Raw genomic sequence first — 25,243 nt, forward strand, 5'->3', positions numbered from 1 at the left:
GGCCTATAGTAACGGACATTCATGGCTACCTTACTGCTCTTATGATGGATATATGTGTGGAAAAACCACACTTACGCTCGAGCTGTGGAATAATGTTGTCGCTGGTGATGTTTCTTATATGTAAGTGAGTTGGGTACTTGGCGATCCTTTCGAATGTGATGCGGCTGTGTTAGACGCAGGTGGGAACATCACAGATGTGCAACAGTAGATAAATGTGCTGGATACAGAAATCAGACAGCAGTCTTTGATGCACAAATAAACGTCGTCGTCATCCTCATTAAGTTTGGTATTTTGGCTACTTTTTTGTGTTTAATTTGATTTAACAACTTAACACAGCAAATGTAACTTGTAGCTGTGGAAAAAGAACATATCTGAGGTAGTTGTGCTGAGAGCTGAGAAGCTAAACAAAGTGGAAGAGCATTGATTTTGAGTAGCGATCATTCATTTCATGGCAATGTGACAATGTCTGAATGTGCAGGAAGACAAGTAAATATGTCGCCAACGGTTACAGTAGGAATTTTATTTTGTACTTATTGTATACTGTGTTGGTTGGAAAGACTCATTACTGATTGAATTGATTGCAGTATCTACTCTAATTTAAAATGCAACTGTCTGTTTTAATTTAATTTGATATCAATGATATTTAAATTAGATTCGTTGTTCATGCTGGAGAAAATATGTGCTTGAATGTATAAAAATTCTTAGCAAAATTCTATGCGAATCATGGTCTTCCTTACGATTATCTAAGTTCGTTGACATTGAAATCTCTACTTTAACAATGAAAATTTTTCTCTTTTCATTTGTTATTGTTATTTATATCTTCTTTCTATTAATAGTTTCTATTTAATATTTCAACGTAATACATCGTTTAGCCAGGCAGTAGGAAATTATTATAGATGGTGATCTGACAATCTCCGCAAACATATAGCACCAACTTCCGTGTTATAAATCTTGGATCTGCAAATAGTGGCAGATTGTTGAGCTATATTTTTGGCTATAATCGATTTCACTTAACATTTTTTATAACATCAGCGTTTATCTCGATTAAACTTACTTTTGTAACCAATTTTATGTTACCACTTAATAGTTCAATAGATAATAGATCAATTAGAAAAACTTTCACAATAAAATTTATTGATAGTATATCGTTTGACAAAAAGATTTGTCAAATTGTAATTAATAGTTTCGAATATTCGGAATATTTAATGTAAAGCAAAGAGAAAAACGCAGTTTAGTTTTTGTCCAACCTAATATTTTTATGGTGTTAAGTCTGATAAAATTAAAATAAGAATCGTGTAATATTTATCTGATACTGATTTTAAGTCTATATGGATTTTGTGTAAAAATTTATATAGGTTACATATAAATGAAAATCAGTTAACATTTAACGTTAAAAAAAAATAATCCTGAATGATAAAATAATAGAAAATAACTAATAAATTCGAGTTGCAACAAAAAGTTAATTCTTTTTTATTATTGAAAATTGTTGCTGCATACAAAGTCTACCATTTTCCAATAAACTACAATAATTGATATAAAGATAATAATTGATACACTTAAGGTATTTTATACATTCATTTTGATTTTAAAGAAATGCCATTCAAATTGTAAGTACGTTTAATCTTGAAAAGATTGTTAGAGGATCTGTCTATCTATATACATGTAACAGTATCTTTATACAGTCAGCAATAATTGTGTCAAATGCATTAAAAATTGAATGGTTTTAATTACTTATACCACTCTAATCCAGCGGCAGCGGTCAGGGTAGTAGAAATATGCAAAACGTTTAAATAATTAATATTAAATCCTAACTAAATTCCTGGCAAGTTGAAACATTTGCAGTCATTAAGAATTTTATTGCTTTTTCATTAAATATTAGAAGATGGAAAGGAATCTTTCCCATCGTCTTCATTTACAAGTATGTGGAATGCCAAATGCCGCCATTCGTAAGATGCTTAATGCGCTTAGTCATCGTTAAGTATGAATAACTGAAGCATTTTTTTATTTTTATTTTTATTATTGTAATGACTAACTATAAATTTTTACAAAGCTGTTGATTGGTTAATTTTTGATTATTATTATTTTAAATTTTGGTTCTTTTGTATTCTCGTATCTTATAAATATTTTTTACTTGTTTGTAAGAAATATGGCCTATTTGATTCAAGCACAGCAGCAGGTCTATGCGCAGCTCCGTTTAAGCTGCTGGAATGAGTTGAAATTTGCTGCAGCACTCAAACTGTTGGATATCTCATTTAATTAAGCTGCGGACATACCTTTCTGTTGTTCCCTTGCAGGCAGGCTGGCAGATAGGTCTTATATTCATAGCTTTCTATGAAATCTCAGTTCAATTTTATTTATTTTTTTGCTTAGTGTGGCATCAAACGCCGCTAAATCGAATAATACAATTCACAAATTAATATTTTTATATGGGTGTATTTTGGTCCACCTGAGGTTGGTTTGGGGGAAATACGGTATATACATATGTAACTAGTCTGCATTCAATTAAGTTTTCATCATAAATCATTGTTTTTGCTTGAACAATTTAATTTGCTTTCATGTACTTTTTAATTTCTACATGATTGTTACAACTTTTCAATTACAAATCAGAAAGATTTAGTTAAATGGTATTTTTTATTGCATTTTTAATTAAATTTAAATACTTTGCTGTTGTACTTGGCAGTTCGTAGCTATTGAGTTCGATGTTACAATAATAAAAACCATTTGATTGCATCGGTTGTTTTTCATTGAAAACTAACCTTTTTTATTAATATAACTTTAAATATAACCACCTTAATATACTAACATGATCTCATATAATGTAATACCCTATGTTTTTATTGTTATTACTAATACAAAAGCACCGAACTTCACTGTTGAAAACCAAATAGGAAATGAGTTCCAATACCTGTTGTAATGCCGTTGAGGTATTCAACTTACTTCCACTCCGAGTTTCACCATCTGGGTTGTATATACACGCAAAAGAACCACTTTTCTTTTGCGATTAACATTTCGCATTACTTCTTATATATTCCGATTTCTTATACTATTAATTTTAATATACAATAACATTGTGGCAGTATCAAACATAAAAACTATTGCCATTAAAATAAGGTTTTAATAATATTATCGGATTTATCTCACCTACCTTTAGTAAACCGTCTGATATCATTGACAAACTTTATATTGTTAATTTAATTAAGTTGATTGTGCTCAGTTCCAATTCCTCAAAGAAGAAATCTAGGTGGTTAACTCTTAATCTTGAGAATGCTGTACAGAATAGGAACATCTTACATCTCTTCTTTACTTTTATGTTGACAGTTTCTATAGTGGTGTCTACTGAGGCACCCAACCTACTTTTCTAAGTTTTAATTACATATATATAAAACTTAGAAGAGTTTTTATTCTCCTTTGGTATTATGAAACAGAGTTACTCCATATGTTTCAGATTTTCAGTAATTTTATATTTGAGAAAATTTTTAAACCGGCGTATGGTACATTTTTAATTATACTCACTATAATATATACACCAACAGAATATAATATTTTGTTAAATTTACTCTCTTTTCAAAAATTAAATGGAAGGCAATTCTTTCTGGTTTATTCAGTTATCCTGATGCTGTTTATTTGAATTTCTTTTTAAAACACCAGTCAGCGAATAAAGTATATTTATTTGCATCATTCAAGAAGGAATGTTTATTATAATTAATTAGATTTTGTAGAAACAATTTAAGTAGGTTGAGCCTTCCTTCGCAAATAACACAGTTTGATTTGATTCTACATACATATATCATTTTTATCTATTTTCGAAACTTAACCTTGGCGCTTCATAGCAAGGTAATCCTGAATTGTTTTTAAAAATTTTTTTTGAAATTATTGCGTATGCAATAGTCCCTGACGGTTTTGTTGTAAGTCCCTGAAAGTGGTACTCCGATAGTCAAAGAGCTTTTTTGGTGCTGCCAATCTTCTGGTGCTACCAGCAGTAGCATACAAGACAAAGTAGATACAAGTAGACAAAGTAGATGTTCGAAAATAATGAATCATTTACGTTACATTTGCAAAGTCATTATATATTTTTATAATTTGCCTTAGCTGTTAAGGTCTGGTAAATTTAATAGGACATAAAAATATTAAACATACAAATGCTATTCTTTAGCTATTTGTCCAGCTCAGGATTTATGTTACTATAAGAATATTATAAGGCATAGTCGGAATTTTTATTTAGAGAACTCTTTTCAATTTATTTAATATATGGGGTTCAGTTATATTAAAGAAGATATTTAAACATAAGAATTACATTATACTATAGTCAACCACGAGGCCTTATGATTTGCTATTAATAATAAAAATTGATATCACCACTTTTCTTCTAATGCATTTAAATAAATTGATATAATATTTGATCAAAGAACTTGTTTAAATTTTTTCATGCTATAAAATTAATGAACTAATATTGCACTACAACATCACGCAAGTAAGGAATGCATTTGTATATTTCCACACTCATAAAGACAATCTAAATTGTATTAAAATCAATAACATTTTTCGATTTTTTCCCATATTACGAGTAATTGATTTTGTAACACAAATTTTATAACGAAATTAGCTAACATAAGTAAAAACATTTATTTAGTAGTTTTTATAAACATTTATTGCATATTGCAATTTTTGCAGCGGGTGTGGCATATGAAGTATGTAGTTCAAATTATGACTGCACGAACTAATTTACATAGAAACGTACTCGACATCACCGCAGGCATATTGGACAACTGTTCCAAACATGCATTACTTTTATTTATTATTCATATTGCTGTCTTTCCATAATATACTTAAATACATTTATTTATTTATAATAAGTACACACCAATTTAGAATTTAAGCTTATTATGTTTAATTATTACTCTGGGCTTAAATCTGTACTGTACACTAATTCATTTTTTTCGTTTTTATCGTTTCAGATATCAGCTGCTGGCAATTTTGAATTAGAAATACTAGAAATTTCGAATACAAATAGTCATCTGTTGAATGGCTATTGTTGTGGCGTTCCTTTAGAATTAAGAACCACAAGAACGACAGGTAAATTTTTTTCTATTCATCTAAATTTTCTTAAAAAGATGCTTTTACTATGCAGTTTATTACGATAAATATCCAATCGTGATAAATTGTATTTAAGTAACGTGTTAAATACTATAAGTTTATCAATCCAATTAATTTACTTCGAGTAAGATTGCTTTTAAATGCACTTTGAAATTACTAACTAGAACTAGTTACTCGAGAGACCAGAACTAGTGATATTCAGGTGCAATGTAGCCATACTATAAAAACACAGCTGAAATTTAAATTTATTTCTGGTGTAAAATTTTTTCGAAATTGAAGTAAAAAGTAATTAAAAGGTTGTACTTCATTCATTGCACCTACTAAATTTAATAATAACAATAACAGCTGATTTACCAAAACTCATAACATCTTTTAGTTTATTATTTTTATTATCATGATAGAGGAACACAATGAAAGTTTAACATAATATTAATTGTTGTTAAATTCCATATTGATATTAAGTATATATTTTCTCATATATTTTTAGGTTGTCCGCCATGTTCAACAGCGTTTCGTTTGTGCCTAAAAGAGTATCAAAGTTCAATGCCAACAGAACAAGGCGTCAGCTTATCGACAGGTTGTTCTTTTGGCAACTCTACATCTGCAATTTTAGGTGGTTCAAGCTTTGTGCTGAGTGATCCAGGCATTGGTGCAATAATATTACCTTTCACATTTCGCTGGACGGTAAGTTTTAAAATCTGACATATGGTTTTTGCAACAAATTATTACTTTTTTTAAAGAAACAGAATTCATTATTAAAAATTTAATTAAAAATTATTTTTTTAATGATTATTGTGTTACATGCGTGGCACAAGCCAAAACCGCAAAATACTGATAAAAGCTATAAATGTAGATTTCCTGAACTTGAGCCACATATTTCATAATTTTATTTCATGCTGATAAGCCTTAGCTGTGATTAAGAAAAAAGACGAAATAAATGAAGAAAACAACAGTAATAACAAAAACTGAGCTTCAGTTCATTTCAAGTACTCATTAAAAAACTGACGAGTCAAACAAATCACACCCACTTCCTACTCGTTACATTTATATTTTTTTTTAAATGAAAGAGGTTTTCTTTTAATTTTTTAAGAACCTTCTTTATACATATTAGATATTCAGTCTATTAAAAATTTTATAATTTCACTTCAAAATATGTTAAATCATGTACTGAATTCATATCAATCACTAAAGACTTCCGCTGAAGTCTGCACACAATGCAAGGTCACTGACTGAAAAGAAATCATCTTCAATTTAAATTTGTTTTAAACAAAAACGGTTTTAACTTGTTTCCATTTCTCTACAATTTCTATTTAAAATCTCTATTTTGTTGTTACTTGTAAACTAGAAATAAAAAAAATAAAAAATGTGTAAAAATAAATTTATTACTTCTTATTTGGCCTTTGTCTCAGGTCCATGTACACACTAAACTGTGGCGTTTATAAAGCGATCTTTTTAATAAATATTTTGAATGAGGTGTTCAAATTCCGATTGGAAAAAAATCGAAACGTGTAAAACGAATCGGTTGAAAATTTTAATGAAAATGATTGAACGCACAATTTAAGCAAATGGCGTGTCATGAATTTTTTGATGTTTGGCTGTGGTACTCCTACTTTAAAATTACGTTTAACATTTTTATAAATATGTCCATATACCATGCTTTAGATATTTTGTTAATAGGATAAAAATATTTTAGACATGGTCTGTACCAACTTTGGATACCGCACACATAAGTTACATATAACCTAAAGTTTAACTAGTGGCTCCAGCTTTCTTACACAAACTCCAACTGTATAGCAATGAAATTTGATAAATGACCGGTTGCTTGGTCATCAACCAAGAATAGTGAACATAAAATATAATCAGACAGCATAAAATTGGTTTAAACATAAATTGAAACAAAATTAGTTTCAGTATCTTTACAAATAATTTTTATTCTCGTAACCGAAAAATTTATCTTATTTCTTCTTCTTCTATTTTTAATTCAACTGAATTAAAAACATAACGATTTTTATAGGTGCTTTTAATATTGACTGGCTACAAAAACTGTATGAAAATTGTAAAATGTTTTTTTATTGTCCAGTCATTGTTTCAGATTAAATTTTTATTTTTTTAAATTTATATAAATAAGAGCTAAACTGAAAACATAAAACATAAAATACAAAACAAAATTTTCCATAGTGCCCCGTGCAGCAGCTGCCAAAAACAGTCACTGAACCGATGTGAACCAAGCCATTAAAATTGTTTTTATTGCGGATCCGCTCGCTTAAACTGAAGTTTCTATTTTGCCAATTCCACACTTTGGCGCGTTTGCTTTATGTTTTGCTTGTCTTGCTTGATCCAATTTTGATCCCCCCATGACTACAAATTTATGCTTGTCCAAAAACTGTTTAATAAAAAATTTAATAAAATTATTAAAAAGTTGCTCTGATTTGCTGTTCTGCTGGTGAAGTTTACTTTTTTTTTAATGACAACTCGTTAACTCCTCTACAAATAGTTTTTTTTAAAAAATATTATTGTTTTCAATTTTTTTTTGTTGTGCAAATATATATATACAAATATATACACAAATATATATATAAAATTAATTTTTTTTTGTTTAATATTAAGTTATTCAAGAACTTTACATACTGCCTATCACAAAATAGTCTTTTATCTGAGTATATTAAAGTACTCGTTTAAATATATATACATATATATAAATATACATATATATATATATATAGTGGCGGCGTGTTGTTAAATGTAAAAAAAATGATTCCATTTTGAGACAAAAAGTGTTTAAAATTGTTAAATTATGTATTATGAAGAACTTTATATCACAAAAATTAATGGACGCATTAACTGAGAGAGAGTTATAATTATAATAAAATCATTTTTTCCTTTAGATATTAAGATGTAAAGTAAGATGACATAAAATTTATATAAGACAAGTAAAAAACTATTTTTTAACGTAACATATGTATACATTTCACAGTATAAACATGTCTAATATAGACAATATAGACAATATATAATAAATTGATATCGATTCGAATAGGTACTGAGTCCCCTGAAAGGAATTATGTGAAATTCTGTAAATATAAACTTGCTATTTATAAGAGTGTAACGTGTACAGTACTATCTTCTATCACGAAAAAATTGACATAAATGGTTATCAGTAGAGGATATCGGGATTAAAAAATAAAGTCATAGAAATAAAGACCATAGTATGCAATGTAATAGGAAAATTGTATTTCTAAGAAGCGATGAAAAGTAATTCGATATGTTGAGTTCTAAAGATTTTGTTGCGACAGGACGGTCGAAAGAACCAGTTAAAATGTAACCAGAAATTGTGAACGCACACTCAATATTACCATGAGATAAAACTGACAATGTCGTAAGATGTTAAAGAAAATTTAGAAAAGTGGATATCGAAAACTGTAGAACCTTTACAGATTAGACCCATATGTGAGTTGTAGAGCCAATATTATGGTGAACTAAACTACTAATTTATTTCTTAATTTCATATATATAAAAATAATTTTTAATGTTTTTATTTACAATTTCACAATCATTTAGTGGCTCTATACTGTAAGACAATCAACAAAAACATTCGACTTTCGGAAATTGTCTCTATAGAATTGATAGCAATGAAACTTAACCAAATATCTTATATAAAACTTATACAAGTTTCTTCAGGAACATATAGCTTACTTGTTAATAGGTATAAGCTTTGTGTTGATACAGAATATTTGCTTCAAAACACGTAGCGATTGGGTTTTATTTAGAAGTACAAAAAGAAAGTCAATTTTCCAAAAAATGTAATAAAACTCGATTCATACAAATACCATTTTTCTTATGATATGTAATACTTACATTTTCTATTTGAAAGTAGTGTAAAGCTTTTCAATTTTCGAGATTGCCCTCAGTTAATTTCAAACGCTTTGGAGATCTTAGAAATTCGCTGCGATGACATCGACTAGATTTAGCTTTATGTTGTGTTGATGTATAATCAATGACATCGGTTGAGTTTTCATTTTTTAAGTGACCTTCATTGTTATCCTTTATAGGTCTTACATAATTAGGTAAAAAGGTCTCATTTTGGAATTTCTGAATTTTTTCGGGTATTATGTTACTCGCATATTTTGGTGTACGGATTCTATAGTTTGATTCATTGTGATGATCATTCATATTGGATTTTGTTACGCTTTCAAAGCTATCGGATTCAGTGTAGGATGCTCTCTCACTGGCTGAACTTGACATATCTGAAGATGAGTGTTTGTTTGATTTATGCCTTTTGTTATACCTGAATTTATATCTTTCGGCGTCGTTACTTTCTGTGTATTTATTTTTTGAGATTGATTTTTTTATCTTTGTTCAGCTCATTCAAGTTGACCGGATCATAGGGTGCCATGCCAGTGTTGAAAATTTTACTTTTGCATTAGATTTCAGTTATCTCATTGTTTTTGGCTATATTATACTAAACATTACAGCAACTCAATTGCACCCTACTCCCCCTTAAATTAATACAACAATACTTATAGAAAATAACAATAACAACAAGAAGACTAATGCTAAAAAAAAATACAGAACCAGAAAAATTTTAAGTTAATATGTGCAATATGCATTGCACATATGTGAGCCGCCGAATTCAATGGTCAAAGAATTTGTGATTGGAGTGGCCGATTACTGTATTCGTAAACAGCTCGGCACTGAATATATACGAACGAGCGAAGGCAACGCACTCGCTGTAAGTACTATGTATAGTAATATGCACATGTGCCGGCATCAAAAGCTTGTAACGAATATTGTCAAGCTTTGAGCGGAATTCGTTGCTGTTCTACATATTAAAGCTCAACCGATAAAAAGCCATAATGAACACAGTTGTCTGTTAGAATGGGCAGTTGTGTGTAAGAGGCGCAGTGCGAGAGTTGAAGTAGAAGTGTAAGAAGTGCGAGAAGTGCGGACAACCTGTTCCGTGGGAACATTGCCTTGCCAGTCTTTGCCAGCACTTTAACTAATTTTTTTGTTTGTATGTCTTTCTGTTTTGGTGTTTTGGTAAGTTACTTGCTTGCTTGTCTGCTTGACTGCTTGACTGCACGTTAATGTTTGTTGTTTTTGGGTTTGCTGTGCTCCTAAATGAAACCTGTTAAATGAATGAAGTTAAATGTTATTTACCTGACTGTAGCCGGGTGGTGGCAGCTTGGTTATGCTTGGGGTACTACTACTTACAAAACCACGAAACAATAACTCTTCAAATTTATAGTTTGTTTTTCTTCTGGTTGTTTCATTCTTTCTTTCTTTTTATTGTGGTTTTTTGTTTTATTTCATTTAATGTTCCATTTAGTGAAGTTTGATGAAATACTTAAGAGTGCCTTGGCTTATGTTTAATGTGCGTTTAACTAAACATTTTTGTGGGGCTACAAATTTGGTGCGTAAGATGTAGGGGCCACGATGGAAGCTCACTTTCCGTTCTTGTGCATTGTTTGCCGTTGTTGATTTGCCTTTGTCGACGCCGGTGAGTAGTTGGAGGGTTAACATTATTTCTTTATGGTTCTTGCATTAAAGCGATAAAACTGGCTTCAGCATATAAAGATGATTAACTAAGGTTTACGCTAATCCCCTTTTTAAACGAGTGTTCCAACTAAAATACTTGACTTATATTTTCTGTAGTTTATGTCTTGTCTGATTTTCCGCCTTAGGGTATAGAAACTGTTATTAATTATCTTACAACATTTTCAGCTTCCAACGAATTTACACGTTAAATCGTGTAATTTGACTTAAAATTGCTGAGTTCTTTCCGACCATCTCCAGATTCTTGGCGGTTGAATGAGGGTTTCATTTTAAGATTTTTGTTTTGCTGTTTTTTTTGTGTTGTAATGTGTTATAATTTTTATATTTGTTTTAGTTTTTATGCTTTTTTAATTCAATTGCGAACATTTCAACCATCTGTGAAGTTCTTAACTAACTTTAGATATTTTCGGTTCGCGCTAAGCCCTAGTTGAAGGTGAATTACTTCAAGTTTGCATTAATTGTACAAGTTACTGTGAGGCTTGATGGGTTTCACCTTTTCATGCTCACTAAATAAGTACGCATAATGGATCTTTTTGGAGTGTTTCTTCCAATTAAAGTTAACAAATTTATTTAAAAATTATTTTTATATGAATTCCTTGAAATGCGTAGAATTAAAAGTACGTTTACTATACGAAGCACGAAAATAAATTATAAAAAAATTTTATAATCTTTCATAGTTATGAAAGTTATTATGAATCATATAATATATATAATGAATCATATAAAAATTAATACATATAATATAAAATAAAAACAAAATAAATAAAAAAAAAATTTAAGTCAAAAACTAATTAACTACATTTCTATTAAATAGAATTGATTTGCAAAATATATCAAAAAAATATTTTTTCAACAACAATTTATGTCATATATTGAAATGTATTTACATGTTTGTGTATTCTTCACAAATAATTACAAAACCACTTCTGGAGCTGCTGATTGTAGTAACAAAATCGACTGCAATATTCAAATAACGATAAGTATACAAACAAACCACAGAAATACATGACAACAAAATTTCACTTGACAATGCTAAGAAGACAACAACAATGTTGAAGTGCTGAGGATGTACGAGATGAGATGTACTTCATATTTTGACCAGTCATGCTCCTTACATGCGTAATATTCTCGGCAGTACAGTTTAACTTGCCAGTTTCCAAAACTTTAAAAAAGTAAGCAAAATTTTAAGTCAAAAACAATCACATCTACATTCAGATTCGAATTCGATTAGAGTTTCAATTCGAAGTGTTCATCTGAATGCGAAACACTTAACAATTGAGGTAGGCAAGAGTTGCTCCAATATAAAGAGTGACTAACCACATCATAATATTCGATACTTGAAAGTTTGAGGCCTGAACTACTTAAAAAGTAAATTTGAGAGAAAGAATGTTGCTTGAGGGTATTGTCAAAATATAAATAGTGATTTTTTAAGTATTTAATGAATGAGCAGCATAACAATCGATGAAATAATATGAAAGAAAGTAACTAAAAACGTGTCTTTATTTTCGGAAAATATAATAAAATTATTTTTATCAGAGATAATTAAATCATGTAAAAGTAACAATTTTTAAAAAACTCTTATGTGAAATTGTCGCGTAAAGACCATGTTATACTGACAGTAATATGACGAATGATCACGGCAATTCACATCCTTTTTGGTTATGACGAGAAGAAATGTTATATGAAGTCATATGACAACTGTCAACTTCTTACTTTTACTACTATCTAGATACATTTTTTTGTGCTCAATTTTGAAACATATTTTTGTGTGGATACGCTTCAATATCCATATACATATTTACTGCTCATAGGCGTAAATTCTGACATTTATTATAAAGCAATACTGTTTTTACCAATGTGACGAGATACACAAGTGCTCGTCACCATGAACAGATTTCAATCGACATTTCTTTCTTTCACAATTTTTTAATTCACATAAATTTGTTTGCCATTCTCTATTAAAATTCATTTTATTTATATACTAATACTAATATACTAATACTAATATACTAATAATAATAATATTAATAATAATATAATAATGATTTACACAATTCATATAATTAAATATTACAATGCATATCAATTAACTAAATTAGTTAGATTTATAACAATTACGAAGCGAATCTTCTCATTCCATTCGCTTCAATAAGCAGAGTTTTATAAGCAACAGCGCCAGCTAACAGCATCAGAAACCCTAAAATAAACAACAAAAAGTGGAAATAATGTACCAAAAACGTAAAAAAGAGCTTACAAAATATTTTTGCCAAAAACCTCTGTACAAGAATTTTCAGTGTTAAAGTAAAATTGCTTTTTATATTTTTCTTATTCGTAATAAATATCAAACTTAAAATACTTTTTATATACGTGGAATTATAAAAAATATCAACTGATCACGTTTCCGTTTACTTATTAAATGGTGAAAAAAATAAGTCAATTGTAGCACTGCTGTTTAACTTCACGATCATAGAAAAATTTATCAGTTTTTGCTAACATTTAACTGCAATCTGTGTTCGCAGGTTGCTATTCTTTTAACCATGTCTTACCCATTGTTGCTCCCACAAAGACCATCCTAACTTTGTGTTGTATTTAAAATCTTTAATATTCATAAGCAAGCGAAAGTAATCGACATTGTCTCGATCGTGTTCCATCGATACGCTACATGTGAGTAACTCACTTGTTCGAGTATTTATGCTTTTTGTTCTTACAAGTTTTTATGGTTGGTGGATTGCATATAAATTCAATAATCAAAAATTCAATAATTCTGCATTTGACTAGACTAGGTTCAGCTGGCGATGGTTAAGTAAGTAAGCAACTGACATAAACCAAAGCTTCCGGTCACGTCAACAGCAGATATCTCATCTAAGGATACTAAAATTGAATTGAAGTTCTTTTTAAACTCTAAAACTTTTTCAATCTAAATGCATTTCTGTTAAAACTCCGCTGTTGAAAAACGTGTAACGCCCCTCCGAAGCATCTCCAAAGCAATAATTCTGTACTCAACTTTACAGAAGTTTTCGTCTATTTTCAGATTTCAGTTTTGGTTCGGTTGACTGCGAAAATATTACAACGCCTCACTCTGTAAATGTCTGCCTTCTTTGAATATTTCTGCAAAGCGGGTCTTACCATTTGAGTCACGATCACATGTGAACGATTACAATGAAACATAAAAGTATCTGCAACTATAAATAATAACGATTTCTTTCGATTTCTTTCGATTTCTGTTCTTTATGAGTACTTTTACGAGTGCAATTCATGGAATTCTGGAAATCGCTCTGACAAAGTACGAGATCGTACGAATATCGTTCTGAATAACAAAAACATTAAAATAATTTGTTGAGGTGTTTCTTTGTATTATTTATTTATTTATTTCTTCATTTATTTTTTTAATTACAACTGATTTACATTATGCAAAAGGTGTGATTCGAAGGTGATAACAAAGTGTGACAGTTTTCTATTATTTTTTGGTGTGATTGACAATTTAAAATATATTTCAATGAAAGAAACTATTAATTAAAATTAAAATGGCATTTCAAGTAGACGCATGAAAGTCCCCGAGAAGAGAAATATGTGAATCATGTCCACCTCTTGAGTTCAACGTGATTTTATTTTAACTGTAACAGTTTTCGTACACAAATCGATTTTAAATGACTTCATTATTAAATGAAGTAATGACTCTAAATGAATGAAATTAAATTGAAAGCTTATTTTATTTACTGAAACTCAAAATAAAGTTAACTGAATCACTTCATTTCAATAAAATCATTTCGTTGTAGTTCTTGACTTAATTATATTGAAATAAAATACAATTTTTTGTAAAATTGATTTTTATTGCCGATGAATACAAAACGTGGAACATGATTTTGAATGTTTCCATTTCATTTCTGATCATTTAAGCAAATTAAAAACAATTTTGTTTTTAGGAAGTTTAAGTTTCAGTGTAATAAAGACACAAAAATCCTAATTGACCTGAAACATAAATATAATATTTTTATATCAATTATTAAAAAATGTTTCTGAAAATAAAAGTTACTTATATTGTATGTCAGTCAAATCTAAAAATTGTCAGCTTCTTCAGTGAAAATAGCTTTTAATTGTTGTAAATAATTAACTAAATAAGTCATAAGATTACATAAAAGAATGTGGGATAGAATGTAGGCACAGAATTTAATAAAATAAAATTGACTGATTGAATTGATCGAAGAACAATTCAATCAGTCATTGTTTTTCTGATTGAACAAATAGTTTTGTAAGTTCTAGCAAAGAAACTGCATGAAAACAATCCGAAAAATGTATTCTTAACCTATACTCTTATATCATCTTATATATTGGAACATCAAGTTTCTGGACAAGTATCGGTGAGGTCTGAAAGTAAAAGATCCTACTGAAAGATTTATCTAACCCTAGAGAAACCTAGTATGTAGCATTTAAAGTAATTATAAATCGGAAAACACGATATAAATGCATTATGTTAAAAAGATAAGGATCAGTTAGAAATAATGGGTAAAAAAAAATAATTATGGATATTAAACTATAAGTTTATTAAATCAAAAGCTTTGGAATTGCTATTATCCATGATGATGGTTTTGTTCGATTGATTGGATCAACTTCATACTAGAATCATGATCAAAATCAAAAAATTGTCAAATTAATTTAATTCATGAAATATAGCCATATCTGTGAAAAGTTTGGAAGTAATAAACTCATATAAAACATTAACTTTTAATATTAATTTCTATGTTTCAAATCCTAAAACTATAAACATTTTGTTAATTGATTTTCACAAATACTTCGGCTATCTACAAAAGCAAATCTCATAAACTATTAATTAAATTAAATTTCGGTTCTTGTACTGCTGTCAACAAAAAAGCGATGATCGTAAATTTTATTAAAACAATAAATTGTTTTGATTGCTTTTTTAATTTTTAAATCATTTTATTAAATTAACAATAAAATGTTTTATGCAAATCGAGTTCACTAAATCTTTTCGAACATTTCGTTAAACTATATAATAATAGAAATTAGGAACAAATTATATTTGCATATCCACAAAACGTTTCACGGGTATATTGTTATTAATAAGACAATAAACCGCATTCAACAACGTTGGCGTTGGCGTTACAGAGGGTTGGCGAGGGAGGCCACTTAAAGTGAAATATTCGCACAATTAGCCACTAATTTTGAAATCAACTAAAATTTATTTGACAACAAAAAACTAAAACAAGCAAAATTTAAATAATAAAATAAAATGGATTAATAAATTAATTTGATTGCCGTGGTTTGTCAGATTATCAGCATTATCATCGACAATGCCGATTGGAATGATGTGGAATATAATATAGTTTGATAGCCAGGGTGAAGGTGGAAGATGTCACTTAAGTTGCTCATTAAGGTTTTAAATGTATTCTGAATTTTTATTCTATTTAAAAAAAAAATAATTAATTCACACCTAATCGAGTGTGTTAAGCGAAGTTCCCGTGGCGAAGTTGACAGTATTTGTGCTGATTATCATTTTTCATACAAATGGAGAATTTGCTTAAAAGATAAAATCTCACGATCAGCCACAGCTAAAAAATTGATACTTTAATTTTGGTAATTAACTAAGTAAATAAACAAAACCGTATCGAAACTGGTTATGAAGCATTTTAAACCAGACGAAAACATTTGCGAAGACATTTATTCGTTTGATTCATTTAAGATCAAATACAAACTATAAAACATAATAAAATTAATTGATTTTGATTTAATGACTGCCTTACATTTTATTTTAGTCAATATTTATTAATAATAAAAATTCTTGTGGACAAAAATTGAATATTTATTTAAGTATAAAATCACGAAAGTAAATATAAAATATAAATACCGTATACAGAATTTTTATATGGTCACTTTTAAACAAATTATTTACAAATTATGTGTAAAGCCATTTTAATTTTTATATATAAAAGGATCTATTTATTTTTTTTTCTTCTTCACATATAGTGAAAAGAAGATATATATAGTTTCTCGAAATGATTATAACGCTTTGAAAGGATGCTCACCATCAAATGTATAACAGTCGAATATCTATATGTAAAGATGATTTGATTTACGGATATACCTTCACTACAGATAACAGTGGTGATTGATAAAAAATGTAATATATTTCATAAAGCAAAACCGATATTTTCTTCTTTAGTGTAACAATTACAGAATTTGTTAATAACTCAGATATGCCGAAATTATCATAGCACAGTAAACCGTTCTCAGCACACCATTTTGACGCGGCATTGTTGAAAAATGCTGGATGTAGAAACTATTGCTGTTCTCAAACAATCATTAAATTAAAATGTTATTGTTAATAAAGTAAATTCATCTTATAAAAACCGCGCCACATACTATAACACAATTTTCGGTACGAAATCTGAAATTTTTCTTCCTTGTATTGTGTTCGAGTCCTTTGCTAGAGAAACCATTCACGATAGTACAAGGTGCGATTCGTTCTGTTCACGAAACCGGCAAAGTTGACAATTCACTATACACAGCAGGTGCTAGAAGCACATCTTTCCCAAAGTAATAGGGGTATTTAAGATCTCTGTGTATCGTTGAATGTGTATCATTACAAACTTAAATAATCGTGAAAGCATTTTGTGCATATTAGTCTTGCAAATATTTAGAACAGATGATTTTTGTTTTTGTATTTATTTACTTGTAAAATATAACACAGATTCGATATGCATAATTTTAACGATGGTCAGCACTTTCTTGAACATAAAATAGATACAAAATCAAACAATTGTCAACAAAACTTGACAGTTTCGTTAGTCTTGAAAATCACATATGCAAGAGGTAATTGGTGGTAATGCTTATATTTTTATTGATTACCTTGTATCTTCTTCGCTATGTCAATATATGTATACGCTAATGTTTTTTAGAAACCTGAACATTTGACGTGCTCATTTTTTTTAATAGCAAGTTTGAAATGGACTTCTGATCTTTGTCGCATTTGCTAATATTGTTAGGAATATACAATAGTTTTTTTGATATTATATAGTCTGCGCTATAAATCGTCTTTAGAATCAGATACTATATATACTAGATTGTTAATCGGATTTTATAATCCATTAAATATATTATATACTTAAATTATTCTTATACTTTAAGTCAATTAAATAGCTTATTCAAGTGGAAAATTTTTATGATCGTTTTTAATATAAATTTTGTCCTTGAATTAAATACTCTGTAAATGAAACATAAAATTTCGTAGAAATGTTTACTGAAAATGCAATAAAAATTATCATAAAATTGACAAAAATACATCTAAATTAGTTTAAAAGATAGAATTCAAAAAAAAAAACTTAAACATCTCATGTTAGAGAATGTTATTACAGTCAAAAATGTCAACAAACAATCTTTAAAATTGAGATGCTGTGCAATTTTTCAAGCAGCGAGCAAAAATAGCGCAAAAAATTTACAAAAATCGGAGCAAAGCAAGACAAATTTGATTTTCAATGAGACACAACGAATTCAACAACTTCAATTGACCAAATGACCTAAACAGGCAAATTGACAAAGGCACTCATACGATGTCTTAGAAGTCTTAGGTACAATTGAATGTGATACAGCATAAAAAGACGCAGTTCCAGATACGGATACAGATAGATAGACAGATAGAGATACAGATACGAATTGAACGGAAGATGGAGAGACGCACGAATGTGTACTTGATTTATGACGCTTTCGAATATGCAAAATAAGACCTTTTTTTTAAAAAAAAAAAATAAAAAAAAATTACAACTAAAGTGCTTAGCGTGGCATGATCATAATCGTAACTAATTTAATTGCCGATTGATGCAATCCGCTTGGCTACATAATTTTGAATATTTAAGTACCGCGAGAGTGAGGGAAATGATATTGGAATCCCGCTGTTCATGTCAACGCGTGTATTTGTGTACAAAATTAAATTGAAAATCGTAAAATGTACAAATTGGCAAAAAGAAAAATCAGCTTAAGTAATGTGATCACTACCATAAACAAGCGATCAGTGCGGACTTCTTCAATTGCATCCCACTCCTCCCCCCTCCCTCCTGTTTGCCTCTGTTCTGTTAACATAACCGACATTCATAACTGCGTTCAGCCTCATAAAAGTTCCTTAAGAATTCTTTATGTACTCGTTGCACTTGTCCAATACATTATTCTGTAAATCCTATTCGTTTCCAACCGTTTCAGTGGTAATCTCACGTTGGAGCACTGCGTAACCTGATTTAGTAGACATTGGACATTGCCGAAGACTTAAGATTGTCTTCAATAAGAATTTCCTGACTTCCAGCCGCGCAGCAACATTCGAACTTAATTGCTTTCGTGGTGCACAATCTTCGTGTGCAGTAAGCCGAATTTTTATGCTTTTTCAGTTCTTGGCTCTGTAAGTCATTACGTATGATAGCAATTTACATTATTGTTACCGCTGATGTTGTTGTAGTAGTTGTAGTAGTTGATATTGTAGATGTACTGAAAGTTACTTGAAATGAGAAGAAAAACATCGCCCAACAACAAAATCATTATGATCAACGCGATCGGCTTCATGTTGCTGCTGTCTGCTGACTGTTGGTTGTTGCTTGTTGGTTTGTTGGTTTGTTATCGTTGCGATAAAACTGATCGCGTAAATATATTTGAGTTTCTTGAAGCGTTGCTTATGCATGTTTCCACACCATGAACTGCCATAAATTAAACATCCAGACCCATTAAACAAGGAACAGACGTGGCTATTGCAATTTGGATTCACAGTTACGGTTGTTCGGATTAGATTAGAAATTAGTAGCGAATATTTTAATTGCAAAATTTCCCTTTTGGAAAGGCGCTGTGAAGTTGCTTAAAAATCACTTGACATTTAAATAGAGTTGACGTTAGTTTTTATTACAACAGTCGCTTCGATTACTTTAATCTTTATTGTGCAAGATTGAGATCTTTGAGATTCATTAGAGTGCACAGATAAACAGAACTTCGCGACTTGATTGGGTGTAAACGGACTGTGACAATTGGCTTTGTATTTCCCGCAACTTCAAATGAGTTTTGTGCAATAAAATTTGTAAAATGGTTTTGTACAAATTTGTCAAAATAAAAAATGTTTTCTTCTTTGCAAATATCAAATCGCACAAATGCTCTCTGAACCCTTTTCAGGATCTTTATTTTCAGTTATTTCATTATAAACAGAAGTCCACTGTACATGACAGCGACACAAATACGTTTGCTATTTGCAGTTAAATGAGATTTTTTACATTTTCTAATGAGTTTTTTCTTTTTTTTAATTTCAGAAGTCATTTACGCTGATACTGCAGGCGTTGGATATGTACAACAAGTCTTATCCAGGTAATTCGATTTGAAACGAGCAGAGACAGTAACAAATGTGAACCTGAATTGCTGACCCAAAACGGCGGCTACATTAGCTACTGTCTTTAATTAAACCAACTCGTAGTTGGTGACATTTCAGCTTAGAATAATTTAAATAAAAATAAACTTAACATATTTTTTTATATTTTTCTGTTTTATTTGATTTCGTTTCCTTGCTTGTGGACTTTTTCAACTGCTTCCAACCCATTTGACTACTTTGTGTAACTAAACTTGTTGACAACATGAACGCCAACGATGTTATTTTTCTGAACAATATCTTAACTACAACAATTCGAACAACAACTCCAACATTTTCTTACAACAAATGCCACCGTGATCGTTGTTACACAAAACATCAACAATGTCGACATCGTCATCGTCATCGTTATCATCATCGTCAACGCTGTCGTCATGGCAATCTCTATTGGCAACTACATAAAATCGACGCAAACAGATTCAGAGAGGTTAATTGAAGAGGCATCATATTCAGGTGTAATACTACCATCGCCCGAATGGAAGACTCTGGATCACATCGGTACCAATGCCCGAATTACATATCGGGTCAGAGTTCAATGCGCCGTTACTTACTACAACACAACATGCACAACGTTCTGCCGAGCGCGCGATGACCAATTCGGCCATTACACTTGCGGTTCGGAGGGTCAGAAGCTCTGTCTGCAAGGCTGGCAGGGTGTTAACTGTGAAGAGGCAATTTGCAAACCAGGCTGTGACCCGACACATGGGAAATGCGATCGACCTGGTGAATGCGAGTAAGTAAACCTAAGTTTAAGTAATTATTTAGCAAAGTAAGAAAAGTTTATTTAGTTTAGTTACGTATTTACGCTCTTGTCACATTATTTGGAAGATTAGTTTAATGGAATGAATGTCTATACAATGTCTTCTGTAACGGAATTGGTCTCCTAAAATATAAATTTGATTTTAATATATTGAAAGTTGCTGAAATGAATTTCAAATGTCATATAAAATGTTTTAATTCACCACCAACGAAATGTGTCAACAAAAATCACTTCCAATTGATCGGAAATAGCCACAGAATATTAAAGAAATAGAAATCTTGTAACTTGTATCGCTGACATAAACACAACTGTTGCAGATACAAACAACATAAAAATGGCAGCACGATCTTCATATGTATAAAATACACATATCAGTAAATGTGATTCATAGTCGAAAAAACCATTTTCGAAATCGATTTGTGAAATGAAACAAATAAAAATGGCAACAACAATATTGAGTAGCATTGAGAAGCAACAACAATTGCTACAATGCAGCCAGTGATTGCATTGGTAACATTTCCATTAATTTTGGACCAGTTCAATTGTTTGTTCCTGAATGGTCTTGTTGTTTTTGCAGTTCGTCGGCAATCATTGTTTCGAATGCTGCTTAAACCAACAAATTGTCGTTGTTTGTACAGTGGCAACAAAAGTCGCTGAGGGCATCTATCGAAGCCATCAACCCTAGTGGCACCTACAACTGCAACAATGTACAGCGGGAGCTGTTTTACTTCCTCACTGCACTCACTTCCCTCATCTTCCGCAACTCGTTTAAGATACTTTTTAACTTATTTTCTCATATTTAACGATTAGGAATTTTCATTAAATGTTGTTTTAGGTTGTAATTTTGTCTATTCAATTTTGATTTGTTGTTAAACATTTGCAATACAATTTTTTCAGTCTTAGTTGCCTCTTGATGCAGAATTCGTAATAATTTTTATGGGAGGTGGAGCTTTTCTACTATTAATAGCAAAAGAAGAAAAAACGTGGAAAAAACGAAGCATTTAATTTTGTTTTTATGGCCATTAAATTAAGTTCAGTCGCCGTACTGGAGTTGCATCAAACCACTCATCATCTCGGCGAACAACAATTGGCACAGAAAATTTACAACCGCAACAACAATAGCCGCCTTCATATGTCCCTCGGACTTTGTATCAGTCTCAGATGCGGTGTCTCAGTCTCAATCGTCAAAAACAGTACCTCAGTCTTCAGCTGTATTACCGTACCACCGTAGCACCAACGGACTCAGTATCGATGCAACATTTGCTGCTCTGCATTTGCAGTTTTTTGATTTTTTCTACTCGATTCAGGCACGAAAAAACGTTTCAGTTTTTGTTGAAATAAGCGTAACACAAAATACGTGATTTCAATGTTGTTCGCAACTACAACAACAATAAAATTTCTTTGTTGAAAAAAAAACTAGAACGATAACCACAAATTCTACCATTGAGAATTCGAATAGATACACGCTGCAATGTCTTAGTATTACGCCTGCCTCAAACTTTCATCTCGTCTCTTTGCTAGTTTTCCTCCATAAAAGCCAACTCAACTCACTTACTGCGGTCTTGGTTTGAGTAAATCATAATTTGGTCAAATTTACGATTTTCCGACTGGATCTGCTATTCTATTTGGCCTTAAACAGTCGAAAAAAGTAGAACTAAGTAAATGACTAATTTGGATTAAGTTTTTTGCAATAATTGAACAGATCAATCTATACAATTGCAGATTTGTTAATTATCCTAAAGTTGCTGTGAGAATATTTATATCTATCACCCTTTTTAGTTTTATAAATTTTTATTGCAAAGATGCGTGTGAGGTCAACCAATAGTCTAGGTACAGCTGAATATGTAATTGTTGCTTCTGCCTCCAACCCAATCCCACTTAAATTTCAATTATGAAGTAAAATCTCCTGAAACTCTGCTCGCTGTCTTAGAGAAAACACCAACCTCACGACTTTTTGAACGACTCTAATCAAAAATAAGGCAAAACGAATACCGATCTTGGCCGCGATGGCAATGATCTTGCTCCAGAATTTGTAAATGATACCAGCGAATTGTTTCAGGCTTTGTATCAACTTCAACAGGGCTATGTGCCATGAAATAAAAGACTGGAAAATGAATTACTTTAGGTTTTGCACATTGTCTCGACTGCGTTGACTGCTTGGACATCCACTGAGCGGCTCTGTATTCCGCGGCACACCACTGCTGCTTAGATTGGTCTTCAGATAAACTTTTCCTTCCTAATGAAATCATAAATCATGCTTCGCTTCTCTCATATTTCCCCTTCGCTGCACTGAGCCAACTGATTTCTTGTCCACTTTCTATCACGGCATATACTGTCAGCAATAGCTTCAATGACATGTCTCATATGTGGCTGATGAGATACAGTTTTTCTCGTGCTGCACTTGCTGCAACGAAACTTTTAGTGCCTATCAGCTTGAATTCGCAAGCTTTGTGCTGTGCTTTGTAATGAAAAGTATATTTGTAGTGTTGGCACTTGTTGCAGATGCAACGGTATTTTCCCATTAACTTAATTTGGCTATTATTCAATTTTAATCTCTTCTGATATTTGAGTTTGTTTTTAAAAATTAATAGCCAAGACAATTTAAAAGTGCTTCACGTCATCACACCTTTAAGTGCCATCGAGTTATCCAAAGTGGTAATGTAATTCGTATCAGCAACAGGAACGACGACACCTTTGTGCTTTCTGGCACCTTTGGAACACGTTTTAATTGTAAGCCAATGCAGTTGGGTGCCGCAGGGAGACTTCATCCGGGTTGGGTTTATCAGTGAGTTCAGCTAATTTCGATGTGAAGCCAAACACCGATAAAAATTTGTCGTTTTCTGCTTTTCATCAGTCGCAAGGCAAAGGTTGCTCAATGCTGTAATTGGCACGAATGCTGCAAGGAGCTTAGAAGCTAATTCCTCTATGTGTTATATTTCTCCTTATGAGTTTGCAGAAAAACGAATCCTCAGCGTTCCGAGCAAATACTTGCTGCATTATAATTTGTGTGTGGAATTTTTATTGTTCTGAGAATTTGTTATTAATTGAGTTGTAGTTGCAGTTGCAGTTGCAGTGAAACCAACTGCGCTGATACGGTATCAGTGTCCCGATCACCATATGAACTGGTCTTCGTTGACTTGGCTTGTGTCTTTTGTTATTGTTTTATATTTGTTATTCTGTATAATAGTTTTTTCGTGCTTTCTCAACCGTATTCATGGACAATTTTCTTTTATGAATATGTTTAAATGGAATTAGCCATCGCTGTAGTGGTACGTACAGACTTTAGTTCTAATTTTGACTTTGATCAATATTTGTCTTAACAAAGCTGCCAATGAGTAAAGTAAACGTTTTCTTTGGTTATTGATTTTATTATGAATTTTTCTGTTCGTTTTTGGTGTATTTGTGGGGAGTTCGCACTGGTAATCCGGTAATTAGCTGATACGGTATTTGACACGGTGCGGAGTCTGAGATGGAGTCTGTGAACGAAAACTCAATTACAGCATCTTCAAAGCAACAAGCCTCACAGTTGTATTTGCTCTTTTCTTGTTGACGAACACTGAACGGTGAACGGTGAACAGTGAGATCACAAGTCCGAATTGACGTCCGACTATTGTGTCCATTGACGAGTTACCATTGTTCAGCGTTTCGGTTTGTTAGCATCTCAAAGTTAAGATTTCGCGGCTCACAGATTTAAGTAGAAACTTGTGTTTGCTGTTTGCTTTTAAGTCATTTTAAGCGTGAAACTGATTTTTTAGTTACGTTTTGTTTATCACTTAATGAGAAATCAAATTACAAACTCAAACTTATGAGCTGTGAAAATATTTTAATTTTTTTACAGTTGGTCTTCCTTTTCGCTTTGGTCACATAGAAGTCTTAAGTTGGAGTTTGCATTGCAACGATGTAACCCTTTTGGTATTTTATAATTATTTCTGCAAATAAAACTTATTTTCAATAAGAAAAAAACTGAGTGAACTTTTCATTGAAACCGACGTTTGTAGTTAAAGTTTGTACTGAAGAGTTCACACTTACAAATCTCACAAATCTCACTAATCAACTGAAGGTACCAGCTTTGAGAGGGAAATTAGTTAGAAGCATTTTCAGTTGGGAGGTGAAATTTTTCTGCCAATTTGACATTGTCGTTAGCCAGCCGAAAACATTTTTAAAGTTTTTCGGTTTAACAAGTCACAACACAATTTTCAATTAAATTCAATGGCTAAGGAAGCTCACCCAGGCTTCCAGGCTGGGTCATGCAACAACTAAGAGTTTCTTGAAAGGATGCCATTGCGCAGAGTCTTTGATTTCGCCAGAAACCAAATCACATTTTGCAACTTTTTCGTTTTTTGAATTCACATTTGCAGTTGACGTGCGACCAATTTGATTAGGAAAAATTCAGAAATCACGAAGAAATTTTGTTTTCATTGTCATTAGGGCAT

The 25,243-nt window shown here is 31.1% G+C and overlaps 1 protein-coding gene across 1 annotated transcript in view; it reads left to right on the plus strand.

The window, feature by feature from the left end:
- Positions 1–25,243, plus strand: part of LOC119676828 (protein serrate-like) — a 50,757-nt gene that overhangs the window by 7,959 nt on the left and 17,555 nt on the right. The window contains exons 2-5 of the mRNA XM_038088087.1: positions 4,956–5,073; positions 5,582–5,778; positions 19,938–19,992; positions 20,468–20,783. Of these exons, the coding sequence (XP_037944015.1) occupies positions 4,956–5,073; positions 5,582–5,778; positions 19,938–19,992; positions 20,468–20,783 (686 nt within the window). The remainder of the gene's footprint in view (positions 1–4,955; positions 5,074–5,581; positions 5,779–19,937; positions 19,993–20,467; positions 20,784–25,243) is intronic.

This window comes from Teleopsis dalmanni, chromosome 2 (assembly GCF_002237135.1).
Source record: "Teleopsis dalmanni isolate 2A chromosome 2, ASM223713v2, whole genome shotgun sequence".
In the NCBI taxonomy this organism is placed as follows: Eukaryota; Metazoa; Arthropoda; class Insecta; order Diptera; family Diopsidae; genus Teleopsis; species Teleopsis dalmanni.